Source organism: Ornithodoros turicata, chromosome 1 (assembly GCF_037126465.1).
Source record: "Ornithodoros turicata isolate Travis chromosome 1, ASM3712646v1, whole genome shotgun sequence".
In the NCBI taxonomy this organism is placed as follows: domain Eukaryota; kingdom Metazoa; phylum Arthropoda; class Arachnida; order Ixodida; family Argasidae; genus Ornithodoros; species Ornithodoros turicata.
In genome coordinates this window covers 105274589-105295768 of record NC_088201.1, presented here as the reverse complement: position 1 = coordinate 105295768, position 21180 = coordinate 105274589, and the positions used below count along the sequence as shown (strand labels likewise).

General features: G+C 45.5%; 1 protein-coding gene across 6 annotated transcripts in view; it reads left to right on the top strand.

Moving 5' to 3' along the window:
- Positions 1-3790: 3790 nt before the first annotated feature.
- The window catches only part of LOC135378534 (zinc finger protein 501-like), a 47857-nt gene continuing 30467 nt past the window's right edge, over positions 3791-21180 (top strand). For 5 of the 6 annotated variants that reach the window (XM_064611584.1, XM_064611589.1, XM_064611588.1 and 2 more), the window contains exons 1-3: positions 3791-3916; positions 10254-10319; positions 10402-10515. In XM_064611584.1, coding sequence (XP_064467654.1) covers positions 10410-10515 — 106 coding nt within the window. In that variant the 5' untranslated portion in view covers positions 3791-3916; positions 10254-10319; positions 10402-10409. The remainder of the gene's footprint in view (positions 3917-10253; positions 10320-10401; positions 10516-21180) is intronic. The other variant, XM_064611585.1, reaches the window with a different exon arrangement.

Sequence of the window (21180 nt, the reverse complement as noted above, 5' to 3'; positions counted from 1 at the left end):
GACTGCAGATGCCAGCGTGGTCGAATTGATCAAGGCACGCGAACATTAATAGAGAGACGTGTGGTTGCAATCCCGCTGCTGTGTGGCATTCACATTCACTGCAAGTCTGCACATGCTTTGCAAATAATGAAGGTTAGTCTGTCAGCACACTCTGCACGATGTTCATATTCGCGTTCGTCCTGTCGTGCTCTTCGCTTGTGGCTAGTTTATGCTGTGCTTACCGCCCTGAAGCTGTGTAAGAACTAATACAACTGTCTACGTTCCAAAGTTGGGACCTGTGTTTTGGGAGTTAATTTTAGTACTGTGTTCTTTGGGCAATCTGGTATATCTGTGCAAAAACAGGATCTGTTATTTTGAAAGGAGAATTTTTCAAATGTAGTATTTTAGTTCATGTTAATCTGGAAGATTTGATATTATGAAACAAGGACTTCGGGAAAGCACAAGTGTTTATATCGGCACAAGTGTTTTGAAGACCTCATGCAACCAATGCCAATCATGCAACAGAACATGTGCTTGTGAGTCTGTTGTGTATCAGTGTGTTCCAAACGCTTAATTGCCATTGGTAACATTAATGAGAGCAAATTATTCGAATTATCTCTAAATCTTACCAGTGGCTGACACTATTCCACTTGATAGGTAGGGTTCCAGGTTTTCAGATTTATAAAAAAAAATCCGAAAAACATACTCCGATAAAATTTTGAGCAATTCGGAATAATCCGAAAAACTTTGCTTGGCAGATATATTCCCTGATTACCTGGTCATTGTGCTTGGCCTACTTTTGTGTCTTCGGTTTCTTCTGACCTCGCATACTGGCCCCACTGCAGCATAATAAGTTGGACCTCTATATAACGAATTTCTAAATGTTGGCACTTTGTTTTGTTAAATAGAGATATTCGTTAAATGGAACACTCCAAGTGAAACAAAGATGGTCGCCACCACTACCTGCGCCGCGCGTACCGCAAAATGCCATTTATCATAAAACGGGTATCAAGCTAAGAAGGACACAAAATATTGAGCTTTATTCACCACATTACACTCGGTAATACGTAATTTGTGCACAGTATCGCTCTGAGCGTTCATAACTTTCGTTACTCCGGATTACCTCTACTGCTTTCTCCTGCGCGCTCGAGTATCGACGTTTCTGGGTTGGTTCACTTGCACTCATGACGTTCGGAAAGAATGAGAGTACACCGCCGTTGAATAACGAAAAGAACAAGAAATAGGTACATATCACGTGGACGTCTGTGCCGATGGAACTTTGCATGGCGACGGCACCGTGCCCATTTTACCACTATCTGTGTCAGCGGCGCGAACAAAAACAAGTAGAAAAGCCCACAAAATCGCAACCTACTGTCATCGGCATCAACAAAAGCAACTTGGACTGTAGCGGACGCTGGACGACGACAACGATGGCCACGCGCGTGGAGCACCCGCTTCTGAGTTCCACCGGCGCGGCCATGGAGATAGGCCACCGTCATCGCCTCTCCGTGGCATACCATCATAGCCGGTTGGGACTTATGTAGAGGCAGACCATCGTCCTCTACATTTGGTGACCCGGACAAAGAACATCACGTCCGGAGCAATTCGGCCCTTCACCATCCCAAATTTGTGACGACACCATCGAGCAGCACTACCTCTGGCACACACGGCCCGCCTTCACTCCTACCGCATCTCGGTACTCTTCACTCCTCCGCTTCTCACTGCCGGCCGCGACGCTCGAGCCTTGCGCTCTCCTGCCGGTCGCAGCAGTCGACGCCTTGGCACGCTTCAGCCCGTCTCGGCACCTCACTCACTCCACCTGGGACTCTCGAGCTTCGGCTCCCGTGCCGGTCGCGGCACCCCAGGACCACACCACCGAGCGCCTCACACTCTCTCGCTGGTCTCTACCTGACGGATCCCTGTTCCCGTCTTCATCCTCTGTGAAATGCCGCCAACGTGTGCCGTGCCCCTGTTCAACCACACGTCACCACGTCTGCACGTCCACCACGGTCGCCCTCAGCTACAGCTTTTCCCAGACGCGTTACCTGGACTCCAGCTTTTGCGATGCGTCCGCAACGCATCTGACGGCCGGGGGACCCCTGTAGCGGACGCTGGACGACGACAACGATGGCCACGCGCATGGAGCACCCGCTTCTGAGTTCCACCGGCGCGGCCATGGAGATAGGCCACCGTCATCGCCTCTCCGTGGCATACCATCATAGCCGGTCGGGACTCATGTAGAGGCAGACCATCGTCCTCTGCATAGACTTCACGAGAGGTCAGCAATGCATGTTTTCTTGCCCGAAAACAGGTGCGAAGAGGCCCTCGGCCTCTGGCGGCCTTCACGCCGGTTTCGAAACGGCGTTGGAGCACCAAAAATTACCGCCTGCGGCAATGCACATGTCTTGACGCTCGTGCCTACAGCACGTGACAACCGAAGTAACCAACAAAAACTTGCGTGAGGACACGGGAGAGGGGAAGGTTTTCCTCCTCCCCTTCTTCATGGTGAAGAAGAAAGACACGTGCAGAAGGCTTTCGTCACCCAGAGACTTCGTTAAATAGAGGTGACCAAAAAAATGTATCTCGTTAAATCGAGCGCAAAAATACATTGGCGTTTATGGGGACGTGTACGTGCAATGGAAATGCTTCGTTAAATCGACATTTGTTATGAAAGGTTCAACTGTAATGGTTTCCGTGTCTAACGTTTTTCTCGTCCACTCGAGGATACACTCCCCGGGTTTTTCCCCAGTCTGTTTCCCGATTTCCTTGTCCTACACGTGACCTGAGCACTAAAATAAGCATTGATCCAAGGTCACAGGAGTAGTCTTTTTGAACGGGCAACTAATTGCAGTGCTAATAATGGGACGTAAGCGAAAGCTGCCCTGCGACTAGGTTAAGGAGTACCCAGGTTTCGAGGAGTTCACATCGTCCCGCGATCTCGATGTAGAGGTTGTCATATGTAAGTACTGCCACGTAACAGTGAGCACTGCACACTGAAAGGGTGCACTTGGAATTGCGGAACACCTCAGTGTGCGTTGCATGAAATGTATTGTTAAGCTTGTGTCTCTTTATTGTTTAAGCAATAAATGTAACAACTGCGTTTTCGCTGCGTTTCCTCAGAATTTCGGATATTAACTGAGCTTTAAGTCATACACTCTGAAAAACTCAGTCTTTTGAGAAAAATATAAACTCCGAAAAACATCCTCCGGTAACGTCCAGAAATAGACTCCGAAAACCCAGAACCCCATTTATAGGTCATACTATTCCTTTAAAGTGAAAGCAGTTGTGCGCATGCATCCGGCAGTGCAACATCGCAATGTGCAAAGTCAAGCGATGGTGTGACAAGATCAGAAAGAGGTTGTTACACTCTTGATTTTAACTTTGTAACTTAGTGAAAATTTAGATTGTAATGGCCACAATGAAATCAACACAGTTCTTAAAGTAATTCGAAATTAACTTGTGGCAAGCATTATAAAATGTACAGTCAACGATGTCCATATAGATCTACAGCATTTAAACACGTTTGCCACAATGTGTGAAGATCCAGCCTTTTTTTTTTTTTCTTCAGCTTTTCCTGTTGCAGTTCTGAGATACAGTGCAAAAGTACATAATAGGTAGGGCATTAAAATTAATCGATATGCAATGTCCCTGATGCGGATATATGCAGTAGTTGGTATGTATCAAATAGAGACATGTCGATTGCAACTCTGTGGCTGATTTTATCATTGAGAAAGAACGACGTATGCCTTAAGTTTTGTGCGTGACACTTTTCTTTTCTATGTCTATGTGACATTTTTCTTGTTTCATGCAGTTGACACATTTGAGAGTCATCGAAGTCTTGTAGCAGCTTTACGCTTGTGATCCTTGGCATTGTGGCAGCACGCAGACGTGATGCTGTGGAAACAAGGAACAAGGTGGAACTCTTGACGAGCACATTGTAAGTGGGTTGTAAATGTTCTTGACGCAGATCGAAAGGGGCTGCTCATGGGCAGCAATGATCAAAAGTGGGCAAGTGCCATCACCTCACATCCCCCTCTTGTCACTTCACGTCAAATTCGTTTATAAGGATTTTTCTCAAATCAATCTTTTTTTCTGGAAACTTACCTGGGCCATTCCAGCCTAAACCAGCCAGAAGTCTAGTTTGTCTCTCATAAATTTTGCTGAAAAAATTATGTGTATTCGCTTAGGGGTAGGCATGTAGCACATAAACTTTTTGTTTTTGTTTTCGTGAACATCTGGGTTGCCTCAAACTTGGCCAAAACATGAAAAAGCGTTGTCCGTTCTGCGCATCCTTCTGACACATGCAGACGTCATTTCTGGGCTTCCTTTGGGTGGTGTTAGAGGGGAACGGTGGACCGAGCTTCCTGAAGGGCATAAGAAAGAGGAACTAATCTAGTGACATGCTGAGAGCTCAAGAACAGAGTGTGTTTTGGGGCAAGTTCCGATGAATTTTGGGCAAGTTAGCATTCTGGCAGGAGCTACAGATTATTTACGCTCATAAACTAGTGATGGAGATTTGCTTTACGATATGAAGCTGATCTGTATTCATTGTTTAACTACGTGCTCGAGAATCTCCACCATTCGTAAAAAATCACACTTTTCCCGATCATGTTTTTACATAGTTGAGCTCGTCTAGGAAGTGAAAGAAATTGTGCCATTTGTAGAACAGATTCTCTCCCATAAGAGTTTGAAGGTCTACATGTGTACTTTCTCTTAAAGGAGCAATAAAGTGGTACGCAACATGGCCAAAATCTGCTGTCATCTTGTAAAGCAGTATGTGAACCGCATTCCCACAAAATATTTCTGTCCAAAGTAGTTTCACTGCGGCGCAGTTAATTTGCAAAATCGCTGCTGCAGCGACGGGTCGGAGCGCTCCAACTGCAGACCACACCCACTCTGGTGTGAAGTTTGTGGTAGAGAGACCCCTCATTCGTTCGTAGAAAAAACCGTCTGCTATGAAGATTGCGAGCTGTTTCTTGTTGACTGCTATTCATTACATAATTTATATCACGTTTTCTGAAAAACACAGCCTATATGCAGCCCGACAAAATAAGATTGCAAACACAAGAGTAATATCCGATTATCAACCACCCCCGAACGTATTTTTCGTGAGTCAACAATGGAACAGCAGCACATATTCCCCCTTGGTTGGCATGGCGATGCAACTACCGCACGTTAGAGCACTGCACGGGCCGACTTTTCCGGGCCCGACCCGGCCCGGGCGCATCGAAAAATCGCCCGGCCCGACCCGGGCCCGGACCTTCATATTTTTATGCGGCCCGGCCCGGCGTCTAAGCAAATAGAGCCCGGCCCGGCCCGGTGACCCGGCGAGTAGATCCCGGCCTAGTATTTCCAGCCGCGACGTACGCGTTTCTGGCGATTATCAAACAACTTTATAAGTAAATTTATAAGGAGAGAAGACAAACATACAAGTGATGGCGGTTTAACACCGTAACCGCACGAGACCAAATTAAATCCAGAACGCACGGGGCGTTATCGTTACACTGTCAAGATTTTGCGGAGATAGAGCATGCTGTCGACAAACTGCTTCTCCCAGTCCCTATCCCTCTCACCAAGCTTTGCCAAAGTGATTGTGAAATATGTGAGGAGTGAGGAGCAATGTAAAGTGGCTTGGAGAATGTTCTAGAGGGTCGAATCATATGCATAATGCAGTACCCTTTGCTTGTCTTTGCAAAATATGCACAGGAATGACGCAAGCACATGATGATATGAACTAATGCATCTCCAATGTGTGGAATTAGCTGCGTGGCCCGGCCGGGCCTGACTCTCGGGAACATATTTGTCGGCCCGGACCCGGCCCGGCCTGCGGTGGTGGCGTATTTTAACAGCCCGGCCCGGCCCGCGGTGCTGTCGTATTTTGTCGGCCCGGGCTCGGCCCGGCCCGGAGCACACAGCCAATAACAAGCCCAGCCCGGGCCGGGTCGGGGGCCCGGGCCCGTGCAGTGCTCTACCGCACGTACACACACGTCTACGCACGACTCGATGGCGTTGCTGAAGACCTTTCTGGTTTGACAGCACAGTTATCAGTACCACACCAGGAAAAGGCACAGGACACACTCGCTGCTCATAAAAGACACAGTAGCAGAAAGCAAGCAATGACGGTGCTATCGTGGCGCCACCTGTCAGCCATTGAACCAACTGTGCGGTGAAAGCAGTCACCCAGGCCAGACGCTGCCGGGAAGCATTGGGGAATCGCTGTACATCACACAGTTAGATTCATTCTGCACCTCTCATTCTTCCCGTGGTGTCAGCGGTCCCAAAAATTTGAGGTCGTGTCGTTGATAGCCTCCGTTTCGGACATCACGCAGCTGGAGAAAGCCTAGCGTCTCCGAAGCGGTAGCAGATGCTCCGGCTTGCACGATGTTGCTCACCTTGATCATGGGATCCCAGGTCCAATGAAGAGCATCCCTAACACTCACGTCGCATAGTGACACGCATGGCGGCGCTCATCACATATCTATCGTGAAGGTGAAGGAGGGTGTTTCGTGCATGGGAGGTTCCAGGGGCTATAGCAGGCGTCCCAATTTTGCCACGGTTGTACTAATTGTGGGAAAACTATTTTCGGTTGCCTAACATTCTATACTGACCAAAAACAATAACAAAGTTGTGTGCCTCTGGACTTTCCTTTAGGCGAGAAAAGGAATAGTCAGCACATTCACATCACATCTGTAGGGTATCATTATTTCCTTCCTTCCTTTGAAGGAAGTTAGCCTTCTACTTTTCCTCATTTTTTTTTTTTTTTTTTTTTGTGAGCACTCATAGCGTCTACTTTGTCACACCTTGTCATTGTGTTTGGCTAACTCATAACTCATGACACTGTTACAGTACACACCGTGCAGCACTTGTTGACTGAGCAAGGTTAGAGAAATGTACTACTCCTCTGATGGCACTGTGTTGCAATAGAAAAACAGAAAATGCAATTGCTAACATTTGTCTCCAGAAGCATGACTTTGGCATAAATTCTGCGTGGCACTTTTTTTACATTATCCCGTGGTAGAGGGCAATGCGACTGTGTTGAGAGTGTCATTTAGAAGGTGCACAGCTATAGGGCTAGCTTGCAGTTTTCCTATTTAGTGCATATATTCTCACACCTGCAGAGCTGTTCCTTTGGGTGAAAGAGAGCTTGAAGAGAGTGCATACGTTCTGGCTTACTGCCGATGACATATGTTTGGAGAAGGAAATTACTGAACGTGAAGATCAATAAGGCTGATCCGTCCAGGTAAAGGTATAAAAAGGTGTCCACTTTCTGTTCAGGTGTATGCAGTAAAAATATTTATTTCTAATGAAAGGACAGTGTGTACAGCCTTTCTTTTCTTATATTTTCTCTCTCTCTCTCCCTATTTTCTACTTTTTGTTGTGGTAGAATTGCGCACAAGGCCATAAACGGTTTCCAAATGTTGTTACGTTTTATCAGACTAGGGGTCGAAACCGAAACCGAACCGTAACCGAAAACTGCAAAAAAAAGTGAATTTTTGCTAAACCGAACCCGAACTGAACTGTAAACATTTTTTCTCTCTCCTTGAACGAACTGGAACTGAACCGAAAAAACATGATGCGGTTACTGGTTCGCCAGACTTTAAAAACACCTATACCTTCCTACTCAACTGCCACGCACCAGCTCCCTGCATTGCTCAGAATCTTGCGGAATTCATAGAGCGGGATAAACCAAGAAGTGGTGAGTCCATGCGCCTTCTACAGCCTCAACTCCACGACATCCCTGTACATTTTTGTGACTCAAGGTGTAAGAAAAAAAAGGTGTGCTACATGACAGCCACACTTTGTATTGTTGCCTCGGCTGCTTCCTTTCATCCTGCGTCACAGTGTGAAGGCGACGTAAATCATATAAGTTCGACGTAAATAAGTTCGAGCCGCCCCCAATGTTCAAGACAATAAAATCTTGCGAAAAAAAGGGTTTATAACTGACATACACACCCCTAAGGGAATGCACACAGTTTTTTTCAGCGAAATCTAAAGAGGGTCGAGCTACACCTCTTGATGGCTTTGGCTGAAATGGCCCACCTGGCATCAAACAATTTCCTAACCTCCCCTCAATGTGCATGAGTTGAGGATGAGGAAGTCCTCACCCTCATCTGGCATGGTGAGAGATCTTCGGTGATGAATACTTTGAAAGGGACAGTCTGGAGATGTTGACAGATCGTTAGCTTAGGTTACTATTATACTGTCCTTCTACATATAGTTTTTAAAATAAACAAGCAAGACAAACTGTGTGCTCATGTCCTGTTTTTACGGCTTTACAGTGACATAAGCATGAGCCACTGTACTTTTGTAAATAGCACAAACACAAGAAATGAACATTTTAGAGGGCTGTTTTGAGATGTGAGGAAAGTTTTTGTCTTGGATGGCGGAGGCTTCGAGGCAGAACAAAAAGACAGAAGCAAGTGACAGCCACAATCGCAAGGCCACTGACTGTATATTATAAACAGAACTTGAAGTTCTTGGGAAATATTTTTTGGGGATAAAAAATCGGGTAAATGAACTTATGCTCTAGATTCATGCGAATTTGAGTGGAAAAACTTCCAGTATGCCAAATTCGGGGAGAAATTTGGCTCAGTTGCTCGAACTATCTGTGCTGGTTTCGTACAAATAGTGATGTAACTGCATTTGCTTGAAAACAAGTTAGTGTGCATTCCTGCGGATGTCTCAGTGAACACAATTTGCCGGGTAAAAATTGAGATTCACCCTAAAGCGGCAACCTTAAATTCAGGGTACAAATTCGAGGAAGAATCGGGTTAAACCCTAAAACTTCAGGCTGTAATTATCAATAGTTCCATTATAAATAATTGGCTCTGAATTTCCTTGAAGTATTTTGCAAATTGCCCCTTGGAGCTTTTGTAGAGGAGTAAGATGAATAGAAGGTAGAAATACGTACTGCCACATATGTAACATTGTAATTGATCTTACATGATGAACAACTAGTTCCCGTGACATGGTGGTTAGGACGATTGCTTTCCACGCCGACACTGAGAGGTGACGTGAGTTCCAATCCCGGCACCAGCTGTGCTGATTGGGGTTTACACTGGGTTTTCTAGTGGACTTTTGAGAAGAATATCAAAGCAGTTCCCCCTTAAAATTGACCCATGTCGCATACTAATCCCCCTGTCCTTCTCTGCTTCCTGCTGTCCTCTCCTCACCTGTCCACATCTGTATGCCGCTTATATCCACAGTTGCTTTGCTGCACTCTCACAGAATTTAAACAAAAATCGCAAAGAACATAATCATTGTGTGTGGACGACCTGTTGTGTATCCCTGCATGATATTGAGGTTTTCTTTATTTGGCAGCTGACTTGTGGTTACAAAGTGGTTCTGTGTTCCCCTATTCTGACCACCCAGCATTCCCAGTGTGGCCAAGCCGTGTCACAGAAATGTTCTGCATATACTTACCGTAGTCCCTAGGTTGTTCTACTTTAACAAAATGTTCAATCTATGGGTGATTCCATTTTAATCTTCTTTGTCACGAAACTGTTTTCATCTGCTTCCGCTTTATCTTCCCAGCTTGTTCTTTCATGTGGGTGGGCAGCACACTAACCATGTTCTTGCTATCCAGTGCATTATTAAACACTTCAAAGGATTGTTAATATAAAATACATGGTTCCCACTAGTTCTTGAAACCCTTGAATACCCTGGAATTTAAAAATGCAATTTTCAGGGCCTGGAAAACCTGGATTTTTTTTTAATGATCAGCAGCAAGGAATGAGTGGCATCCCCTATTCTATAAATAAAGTTTCTCTCTCTACTATGGTGATTAGAATTAGTTGTCAGTCTAATCTTTGAAGCGATATTGTATAGTTCCCAGGTATCTTCTGATGTGATTCTTGTAGCGTATAAATATTTCTCCAAAATATTGAAGCCCTGGTAATAAACTGTGTTTTACATCCAGACAAAATGACATGTGAACCTCAAAAGGTCCTTGAAAAACCTTAGAATTTTTCCAAAAGTTAGTGGGAACAATAAAAGTATTTGAATCTGTGATACGGACTCCACCCACTGTAGGCTTAAATTGTCAAACAAAAAAAGAAGCAAAGCCGCCTCCGTGTATAAGCAGCGCCACATTTCACCCGGAATTTCACATGCTACTAGAAGGTAGCCCCAAGTTTGTGTCGAGCATTTACTTAGAAAGAGCCAGAGCCTAATGTCTGCGTGTAACTCACTAGATGGTTTTGAAGTACTGTTTCTCCACACTAGAATTGTGATAATTCATTCCTAGTTAGCTAACATTTCCTCTTATTTTGCAGTAAGTGGACGGGAACAGGCAAAAAGAACACGAAAGGCACCCGGAACGAAACCCAACAATCCTGTAGGTAAGAGGAAAATTGTGCAACAGACGGGTTGTGCAGGTAAGTATCCTTGTTATAATGTAAATGTTTTTTGATCCTCTTTTAGAATCTACAATGGCAGCATGCGATATTGCATGCAATGAGGATGCCCCAGTTAGAAATGGCTGTTTGGGGAACCAGGAGGGCACAGAAGAAGCTACTAGAGATGACACTGTAGCCGGTGAGCACTTTAAGTCAAACTACACAATTCAGTGTGTGTGCTGCCTCTTTTAGACTCAATGTGATGTGGCATGCTTAATGCCCCTGGTTTTCTGCTGCGACAAATTCAAAATTCCGCAGCACCGAATTGTAAATTCCTCAATTTTCCGCGGGAAGCAGTCAACGGCTGCTTGAAATGGGAACACTTCATTTTTTTTTTTGATAATGTGGAAACAAAAAATATTTTATAAAATTACAGATTCGAAGCACTGTTGTAGCTCAACATTACATACATGATACCTTGTGTTCTCCCCTGACAAAGAATGTTGTCTGTCACCTTCAACAATTTTATACTTGCTAAAACATCATTCGGCATCTACAGATTTGATAGGAAGATTATAGGAAGGAGCATCCAATACATGCCCTGTGGAAGTTACAGGACACCCTTTTTGTTTCTCGGCTGTAGGCATTATTTAACAGTCTTTAGAGGCAAACTCCCAGACATCAAATCCAAGTCCCCCACTGCCACCGCTAAACTGCACATGGGAGGGGTGCCGCCCCTTTTTCAGGCAAAGTATGCACAATAAACTTGGGCTAACATTATCTTAACCTAAAGTACAATCTGTCTGTGCTGGTTCTGCAGCATGGGCAGTTTCGTAAAGCGAGCTTCCCCTCATGCAGGGAAAGCCCACTTTCGGGAGGTGTCGTTCGTATTCGACAAACAGTCGGATATTCGGAAATCCCGATATTGGGTATTCGACTCGCGAATTAAGTACTTCGAGTGATTGATACTTTATTGGAATTCGAGAACTTGAATATCCGCACACCTCTAAAAATAAGGTATTCCGTGAAATTCCGTGTCAAACGAGGAATTCTGCGATGAATTCCGGATTTCGCGGAATCTCGGGAAAACCTGGGGCCTTAGGCATGCTATCACAATTTGCGTAAGTTACACGCCATTTTTTTAAATATATGTCACGGACGGGTCCAAACGTTCTGTATAAACTGATGTTTAGGGGGGGACATTCCCCCCCACCTCCTGGATCCACCACTGTTATGTCATACATGCCTTCACACATATACGCCTTCATACACTGTTGGGATTCCTTTCAAAATATGTTGTGGAAAACCGTGAAGTTGTTACCAAGCTGCTCGTCGCAAGAACTAGCAAAATCATGGCATGTGGAGAGAAACAACTTCATCACTATAACAGGGGAGCAATTGCTATGCCGATTGCGCATTTTTGTGCTGCACGCGAGATTCTGCTACAAACAGCCAAAATGTTGAACTGCCTGCACCATTGTGCGCCGAGTCCAATTTTTTCCTTCATTTTGAACAACAAAATGACGAAAACAGAAATCTTGGCTTGTACTAGCTTATTTATGACAACCGGATAACATGGTCGAATAGAGAGTCATTTGAAGCCATGCTAGCCCATCTGTCTGATCCTATCCTAGGTTGTTCCTTAATAAAACAGCGCGGGCAGCACTGGGAAGGGGAACTGCTAATGGCAGCAGCTGTTTGTTTAGTAGATGCCTGTTCGCTGAGAAATATCGCTTCGCACGATCAGCTGACGTTGTTTCAGAAGCGATAGAAGCAGCTCCTGATTTCAGAAACTGCTATGATAGACGAAGAGACTTGTTTTGGTGGCATGATGTCTGCATTAATTGTAAAAGCCGGAATAGAAAGGGAGTCTGAAGATCTTTACTCTAATCGTGTACAGGTCAGCTTTGCCGAAAGTATTCCATGTGTTAATGCTCACCAACCTCCACATCACTTTAGGATGTCTTAACTTATCACTTGAAGCATACACACCATTTTAGCAGTCATATCGCCTCTTCTGCAGATACTAATCTATTGTACTGTTCGACATCCGTATGGAGATGGCGATTGGCTGTATGGTGTGGACGCCACGCTTAAGCTACACACGTTTGTTGTGTGTCGTCTGCTACAGTGACGTCACACCAAGAAGCAGCAGCACGCTCAGCATATCCTGGCCTGCTATCTGCACTGCTCAGCGGGAGCAGCAGGGCGCTGTCGCACCAGGTTGTCCACCCCCAAACAAGCACGCTGCTGTAGTAGGCGAAAGTTATTCATCCGCTGGCAGTGGCGTTGCTTTAGTAGACGCAACCTGAGTCTTACTGTGCTGTGTGCATGTTGCGGTCACATGGTTCCGGTTGTGCTTCTGGTGATACGATCTGCGGGCATGCTCATACACGCATTGCGGTGTCGAAAGTAACAGGTAATCAGCTCATCGATTTGAGTATTGCAGCGGGACCATCGTAGCCGCTATTACAGCCCAGCACCCTTGAAGAGAATGTCCATCACGAATATGCTCGTGCATCTCTCGGTCGCACTTTGTTTTGACACTGGCCTGGCTGGCACGACAAATTTATTTTCGGGGGCTTACAACAATTTAGTATTTAAACTTTGTTGCGCAAAAGAATTTAGAACGGAGGGGTCTTTTGTTGGGGCTGCTTAAGTTTAAAAACCATATCCTAGTGTGGATTGTACATAGATGTTGGTCGCACTCATACTGATATTGTTTAGGACTTTTATTTGGAAAAAACATACGTACTCAATTCATGGCATTCTTGAGAACATTATTTGCTAGATTGTTTTGTTTTCGTCGATATCTGAAAACATATTCAAAGGCAATGGTGCCACCGTGCTTTAAACCGTGCCTTTGTCAGCTTTCAGTATCCTAATTCTTTACTATGAATTGGTACGAATCAGAAAAATACGGAATGAAAACTGAGGGATGACATTGAAAATGCAAGAAGAATGTCATGTCATGCCGAGGATCTCATTGCAGAGGTATGAACCCATCAACCTTTGGAAACATAGAGAGCGGGCAGACCCTCCTATCATAAAGCAGAACCAAGCTTGTGGCTACCCTAGAAAGGATAGTGCAATAGAAATAGACACCCTATTATTTCCTTGGCACTTGATTACTAAAACTTTATTGTTGTTTAAAGCAGAGCCTCTATGTTGTACGGCGCTTCAACAATGTTTTGATTAGTAAATGCTTCGTGAAAGATTAATCTAACTACACTTTTGTCGGTTTATTGAGCTGCTCCAAACAGGCATTTTCTCTCCTCTGATTTCTGCTCCAAAACTGCGAAGTCCAATCACACCCCTGCTCCAATTTTCATTATGTGCTGTTGAAAGTAATCTAGCCATTATTTGTTCTCACCACAAATATTTTTGGGTTCAAGATTGAAAGCTGCATCTTTTTCATGTGCAGCTTTGTAGCAGTAAAAATTATGGTAAAAAATCCCCAGTCGGATACTTTCCTACCTCGGACAACTCCCCTGTTGAACTTGTTGTTGCACTGGCAGGCTTCTATTGAAGATACACGGGGAACGAAACATCTGTGTCGAACAACCCCATCTCAGAAGGAGGACAGGGTTTTTCATGCAAAGTCAGACAAATATGTACTCTCTATGTTATCAATCTAAACCGTTTGTGCTGAGAAGTCTGAAGACAGGTCAATCCTTTCACAACCTTTACCTTTTTCTCTCGCTTCGATGATTTGCATTCCTGTTTCGAAGGGGTTCGTGGACCCTCTTGTCATCCTACTGTATTCCTCCGCTTGAGCCGGCATGCCTCAAAAATGGGGGGAGTCCAGCTTTGAGGTTTCCAAAAGCTGGTGTTTGTGCCTCAGAATTCAAGGTCAATTTTTTCCCCCCCATCGACAGCCATTTTTTCATTGGAGCGATATCCAGAATGACAATTTCTCTTCCATCTCCGGAAACTTGGCTTGCTTCTTTTGCCTTTCTTTGCTGGATGGCAGGTTCCTTCTCTTTCAAATGGAAATTTTGTTGGCTGCGCTGCGAGCCTTTAATTGGTCTTGCAGCAGCACTGATGTTACCTCCAGCTTCTTTGTCTTTTCAGAGGGTTGAGCTTGAATGCGATATTGTAACTTCAGGTGCGAGATCGTCTCCTCTGTTTTCCACATGTCCTCTCACCATCTATAGCCAGTGTTTCAGATGCCAGCAGCATCAGCATTGAAGATGTTGTGCAACTCACACCCACGATAGGCGAAGTTCTTATCCAGTCGTTTCCCTTCACTGCAGACAGTGTTGTGTACCAGTCTATGCCTTGACATAAAAGGGTGAAGCCAACAGCCGGATGTGTAGAAATTGTAAGTTCCCTGGGAGAGAGTGAGGTTGTCTGCCTTCTCTTGTACAATTTTTCCATCAATGTTGACATTGGCTGCCATCATCTCCTTGAACCTCATCAGAAGAATTTCTTCAATGTGCTGTGCCATCTTAGATTGCATTTCTTTCACTCCAAACTGCTTCACGTTCTCCATGATCTACGCTCGCAGACCGACACTTGTGCTCAGGTTTAATGGTGCGAGTTCCAGTTCCATTGCAAAGTCGATTCGTCTTCTTTCTAGGTTCTGGTCAAATCTGCTAAGAACTTCAAGCCCTTTCCCCTTGAAGGACTGCACTTTTTGTTTGTGGGAAATGGTTAACTAGAGAGTATCACAGTTTTCTCGATTGCCCTCCAACTTTAATTTCGATATTTGCAGTTTTCACTTTTATGCTGTCTTCTGGAAAGGCTGATTTATCTCCAAATCACAAAAAAAGGTTACACAGTTTAGAGAGGATTATTGTTCTTGCACAACCAAGTAAGAGGTTAGGATCTTCAACACAAACTTCAACAAAAGGGGCAGGATGATTCATGCGTGTGTCACGTGATGTTAGGGAGAAAGGAGCTCCCGCTCCCTCCATTCGCTTGTTGTTGTGCCTCGTGTGCCACTTTTGTTCATATCATCCAACAAGGTCTAGAAAGTGTGTTAGAGTTATCCAAAAAATAATACACATATGTAGGATAAGCGCTGTGTCTGGGACTTGAAATAAAAAATTGTAAATATAAAATTCTGGTGCATAATACGTCCTCTAACATCTACTTTAGCTTCCCGGCACTGTTTTTATTTGTGTTATCTCCATTAGAAACCCCAAAGTTTATCTTTGGAAACTCTGTATAATCTGGAAATTTGTATCAACCCATCATGTCATTGAGATTCCACTGCGTACAAGGGCAATACACTATGACATAGAGGCGTGCGAACATTGAAATTTTGGAATAAGAATCGAACATAAATATCTGCAAAATTGTTGTTCTGCATCAATCTGCAATTGATGGTGGTTCCACTGGGCAGAAAATCTACATGAACAACGCCAGCCTTGTCCCAGAAAACCGTGGTGATGACGTTACCCGCAGACGGGGTGCTTCAGAACTTTTTGGGAGCTGGCGAGCCTGGAATCTTCCACTGTTTTGATGCGCGTTTAGACTCGGGAGTGAAATGGCGCACCTACGTTTCATCGCACATGATGATCCGATCAAGGAACGGATGTCCTTACGTGTTGAAACGGTATCTTAGCTCTTGGGAGATTTCCAGTCTTCTCTGCCGGTCAAACACGGAGAGCTGCTCGGGACACAACGGGCACTAACTTTCCGAAGCCGGAGGTGTTCATGAATTATCGTGTTCAACGTTCCCACAGAAAGGTCCGTCTTTCGAGCCAGTTCGAGACACGGTATCCGTTGGTCCTTGAGGATCCGGCACTCCACAAGTTGGATGTTCTCAGGAACTCTGACACTGGGCTTTGAGCCGCCCCAGCCGGGATCGTCCTGCACTGATATACGGCCGTCTCGGAACCGTTTGCACCACTCAAACGTGTTGCTGCGGCTAAGTGTGTCGTGGCCATACTGAGCCTGGAGTCTTTTGTGAATTTCAGATGACTTTACGCCTTCATTCACGAGAAACTTCATGACAATTCGCTGTTCAATGTGCGCGCTCACCTCGTTGTCTGCCATCTTGTTCAGTACGTATCTTCTGTTTTGCACGAACTTTGGACCACCACGTGGTGAACGCGGAGGCCTGTCGCGTGTGAAAATGACGGAAAAGAAGTAGCACGAGCCATTTATACACTCAGGAGACAGAAAGTCTCAGTTTGACTTGAACACCCCTTGTACACTAAAATTATTTTTACAATGAAACAATGTGCTCTTCTCATGGGGCAAGCTGAAAACTGTAAACAACTTGCACTTGAAACATCTTTCATGAACAGTGAACATGTGTGTTGGCATATTAAGTGCTGGTGAAACAGACAGAATGAAAGTAAAGGGCAATGACAGTAGGTGGGATGGCTTAGTGATGAGCACATCTCAGAAGGAAATTGAAGGTGGCAAGTGCTCTCTTCTTGCACTGACAACGCCTTCCGCATTTGTCGTGTAGGCGCGGAACTGCACTCATGCGTGACATCACACGCGAGACCATCACTCCTGACGGCAATGCATAGTTTGGAACAGCCGCATTCATTAGTGCAGTAAAACTGCGATCCTCGACAGTGTTGTATGGCTGTGCTCATCACGCGTGATTGTTTCCGCAACGTTCGTGATCAGCGCTTCTTTCATTTCATGGTGAAAATCTGCGTGCGCCCCCCAAAACTTTGTCACGCCGACGCACGGGGGTTGTGAGCAAAATCACTCCATGCAGGTCGGACTTAAGGCTATACGCGTCTTGCTGTCATCTGTAACAACCTTTATGGCAGTTTTAATGACTTTGCAGCATTATATTGTCGTCCTATTTAGCACTTTTAACATACGGTCGAACAGCGCCAGAGTTAGAGAAACTACGTCGAAATATCATCACGTCCTACTCCTCGATTATCGACGTCGTCGCATGCGACCATGATTCTATTATATATCGCTGACTAACACAAATCAAAACTGAAGAAACGAGTTCAACACGCTGCTTTTAGCTGTGCATGCAGTGGCACGGTGAACAGTGGTGTTCAGCTGAATGCCAACAAAATTTCGATATTTAACTGGACTTTCACCGAACTGTAGGCCTCACACGAATGTTCAGAGTTTGTTGGCAGCCCTCAGCCGTGACTGAGCTGACGATGCATGAAGCTTACCGCAGTTTCACGTTTGGCTAGGGTGTATTTTAAAATGGCAGTTGCAGACAACTGTGTACTAGATTCGGTTTCAGTTACCGAATGTGTAGCGACGCATTCGCAGATGAAAACTCGCACATCGCTTTGCAGCTGTTCTTTCATACATGTTCATCGCTTATAATGTAATGTACAAATTCCAGCCCTCAACAGCCTTGTAATGCGCTGCTACCATATTAGAAAAAAAAATTGAATATTTGAATATAACTTTTACAAATATTCAAAAACTTCGTATACCGAATGCGAATGTGAATCGAATATTGCAGATATTCAATTCGTATTTGAAGTTTTGAATATTTGTGCACATCTACTATGACACCTTATCCTTGCGCCAGGAAGAGGGTAAAGTTTGCAGAAGTTCCACTTGTGCCTCAACCTTGAAATGTTGAACACAGAGCCTCCTTATTTGGGAGAGGGACCAAGCGGTAGCTCCACAGGTGATAGGGGAGAGAGGGAATCGGGGTAGCTGTGCAGACAGCTGACCTACTTGAATAGCGTGTAAGCTATGTTCCTCAGTAATAGGCACACCAGTCACTTCCACATGTCTCTGGTGAAGTTTCACACTTGAAGTTGAAATGTGACAGTGCATCGGTTAAACATACCACACAAGACACAGTCCAGTGATCACAGCACTTCTATATTAAACTTGCTGCATTTGACATGATCATGGTGGAGAATGCACAGGGACAAAGACAACACACACGGAAAGCCTTCAACTAGCAACTGATTTATTTGGATGAACAAGTCTAGTCAGGAAAGTCCCGGGCAGCTGCTAGTTGGGCGTTTCCATATGTGTTGTCCATGTCCCTGTGTGTTCTCCACCATGTTCAGTCTCAACCAACATGCTCTACACATTCTTGCACTCCTGCATTTGACACGGAGTAAACTCATTAAGCATGCATATTGTTGCAACATGACATGTTTCTTCATTGTTTTTTGCACTTAATTCGTCATCTGTGACACCTTCCTCATTACGACATATTTTGATTGTACCGCGAGTGTCCGACATAGGGTACTCTTACTATGCTTTGGTGCAAGGCATTCCGGGGAACTGTCCGCTGTGCAGAACAGTAAAACTGCATGGCATAATCGCAAGGACTGGGGTTGTGTACTGTGGAAGGTGACACAGAGTTGGGTCTATGACAACACATAGGGTCAACAGTAACACTGAAGTACAGTTCTTCGATTCCAGGTTAAACCTAATTTCTCACAATATTTGCACCCTGAATACACTTTCTGAAATTCGGGTACAACACAATTTCTACTGGGAATCCCTGACGTCCTCAAGCATGAGGTACTACAGTAAGCCTGCAAAGGGATGCATCATAACACAGCATCAGCAGGGATGTGATTGCTGCGCCAATTGCGACAAACTGCGCCATTGGCCCAGCCCTGCTACATCCTGCTACCAATTTACCCAAATTTTAGTAATCGGTGCCGAGCCTGCACAAAACGTTGAGTTTGCGTTGCTTTCCAAAATCGCGCCACCGTCATCGGGGAACAACACTTGGAACGCGTCGGGACTTGCCCTTCCCCTCCCCCGCTGTTTGGAGCATTCAAGCGAGATGGGTGAGGGCGAGGACAGTGACTCACCGGTCGCCGCGAGCGAGTGAAACGCTGTCTGCACACGCGTCACTTGAGCTAACGCAACGAACAGCATATTGTGCGTACGAGCGACCCTCTGAGAATGTCACTCTCCAAAATGAAATGTAAGTTCAGAGGTTGGAAATGCATGGTTCACCTCGTGTGCACTTAGTTGAACTGTGGGGTACTACGTTGCGACCCACGATTGTGCCGTTTGATGGAACTTCTTGCGTAGGTCGTTCCACGAAGTTCAGCACCGATATTCTCAACGAAATCGACGAAAATGGTGACCGAATATCAATGTGGTGTCGTCAGAGTTCTCCAGACAGCGGTTTTTGTATCTTGTGCAACCAGAGTATCAGTTGCAGGCAACACGGTGTTGCAGCCGTCAAACGCCATGCAGGCTTCAAGCGGCACGTCGAATGTGCCAAGCAGCACCGGAACGACTCTGGAATACTAAGGAGGCCGAACAATGTGCAGCAAGGCTTGGACTTCACGTGCAACAGAGGGGCGCTATCTGGGAGTGACCGCGTCACGCAGGCGGAGACTCTCTTCGTGCTGGGAATGACGCTGAAAGGAATTCCGTACTCTTGGGCCGATACCGCCTCGTCCCTTTATCCGCTAATGTTTCCGGACTCGGAAATCGCCAGGCAATTTTCGTGTAGACGGAGTAAGGCGTCGTATATTGTGTCTGATGGCCTCGGGCCTCATTTAAGAAGCTAGTTGTGGAAGAGCTCAACATACAGTGATGGAACTGCTGCGCCATTTGTGCCAAAGTGCGCCATTTGGGATTGCCTGCGCCACCCTGCGCCGAAAAAGCAATTTCCCCTAATTCTGCGCCACAGCTGCGGTGAACAAAGATGCCCCGGTTCGGACGCATGAAAACGAAACAAAAACCGCGAGCGATGCTCCCGCGCCCTCTCTATTCTCGTGATGCCTCTGGACAACAAAGCCGAGTCAAGCCGTGTCGTTTCGGCTGAGCCCGCCAAGTCGACGAAGATTCTTAAACTGCCGGGATGTCACTGCTGAACTGAAAAGGTAGGTTATTTCATGCAATTACGTCCAATAGCAATGGTTGCTATTCTTGATAGGGAGTCTCAGCCGTATTGATTGTGAAACGCTAGCTCATGGATCTCGGTATGATCTGGCAGTTGCTTCTAGCTGTGCTGTTGAAGGGGATCTTTATTAGGTGCCTCGCGTTTTGCGACCTCACTTAGACACATTACTGTGGCGTTACTGAGTGCTTGTTCACTTCAGGCCGGAAAAGCAAGTTCAGTGCTCAAGTTCTTCATGAAGTCGATTGTAATGGAGACGCTATCGCTACATGGTGCAGAGCTGGATCGAAACCAGAGCTTGCGTGGTGCCTACTTTGCAATGCAACCGTAAATTGTGCCCAGCACGGAGTGGCAGCTGTCAAACGCCATGCTGGTAGTGAAAAGCACAGAGATGCAGCTTTGAAGCACAGGAGCAGCAGCGGTGTACTAACAAGGCCGGCACAGCAGCAGGCTGTCTTGGAGAACTTCGTAGCCAGTAAAGGGTTTGTAAGCGAAGCGGACAAAGTAGCTGCTGCAGAATCGTACTTTGTCTATGGTGTCGTCCTAGGTGGGATCCCGTTCTCGTGGGGCGATACAGCGACTGCTATTTTTCAACTAATGTTTGGGGACTCTAAGATAGTTGGAACGTTCCAGTGTGGCAGGAAGAAGCTGTCCTATGTCATTTCGGATGGGATCGGGCCTTACTTCAAAAATAAGGTAATAGAAGAAGTAAACAAACATCAGCTCTACTACACGATTCAGATGGACGAAACACCCATCCCAGAGCAACGTTGCCAGCAACTTGATGTCGTTCTGAGGTACTACTCTGTCATTCACAAGGAGGTTGTTGTCGAGCACCTCCGGTCTTTTCGCTTGGGCTCTGCAACTTCTGACATTCTCATGAACTGTGTTCACGAAGCGATTGAAGACCTACCTGAGGGCAACATGATATCCTTCTACAGTGACGGCCCAAATGTTATGAAGTGCCTTAAGCGGAAGCTTAAAGAACGTCATCCAAACCTCATCGATTTCGGCGTTTGTTTGCTGAATGTTTTGCACAACGCTTTTGGAAAGGCAATCGAAGCGTTCGGTAGTGAG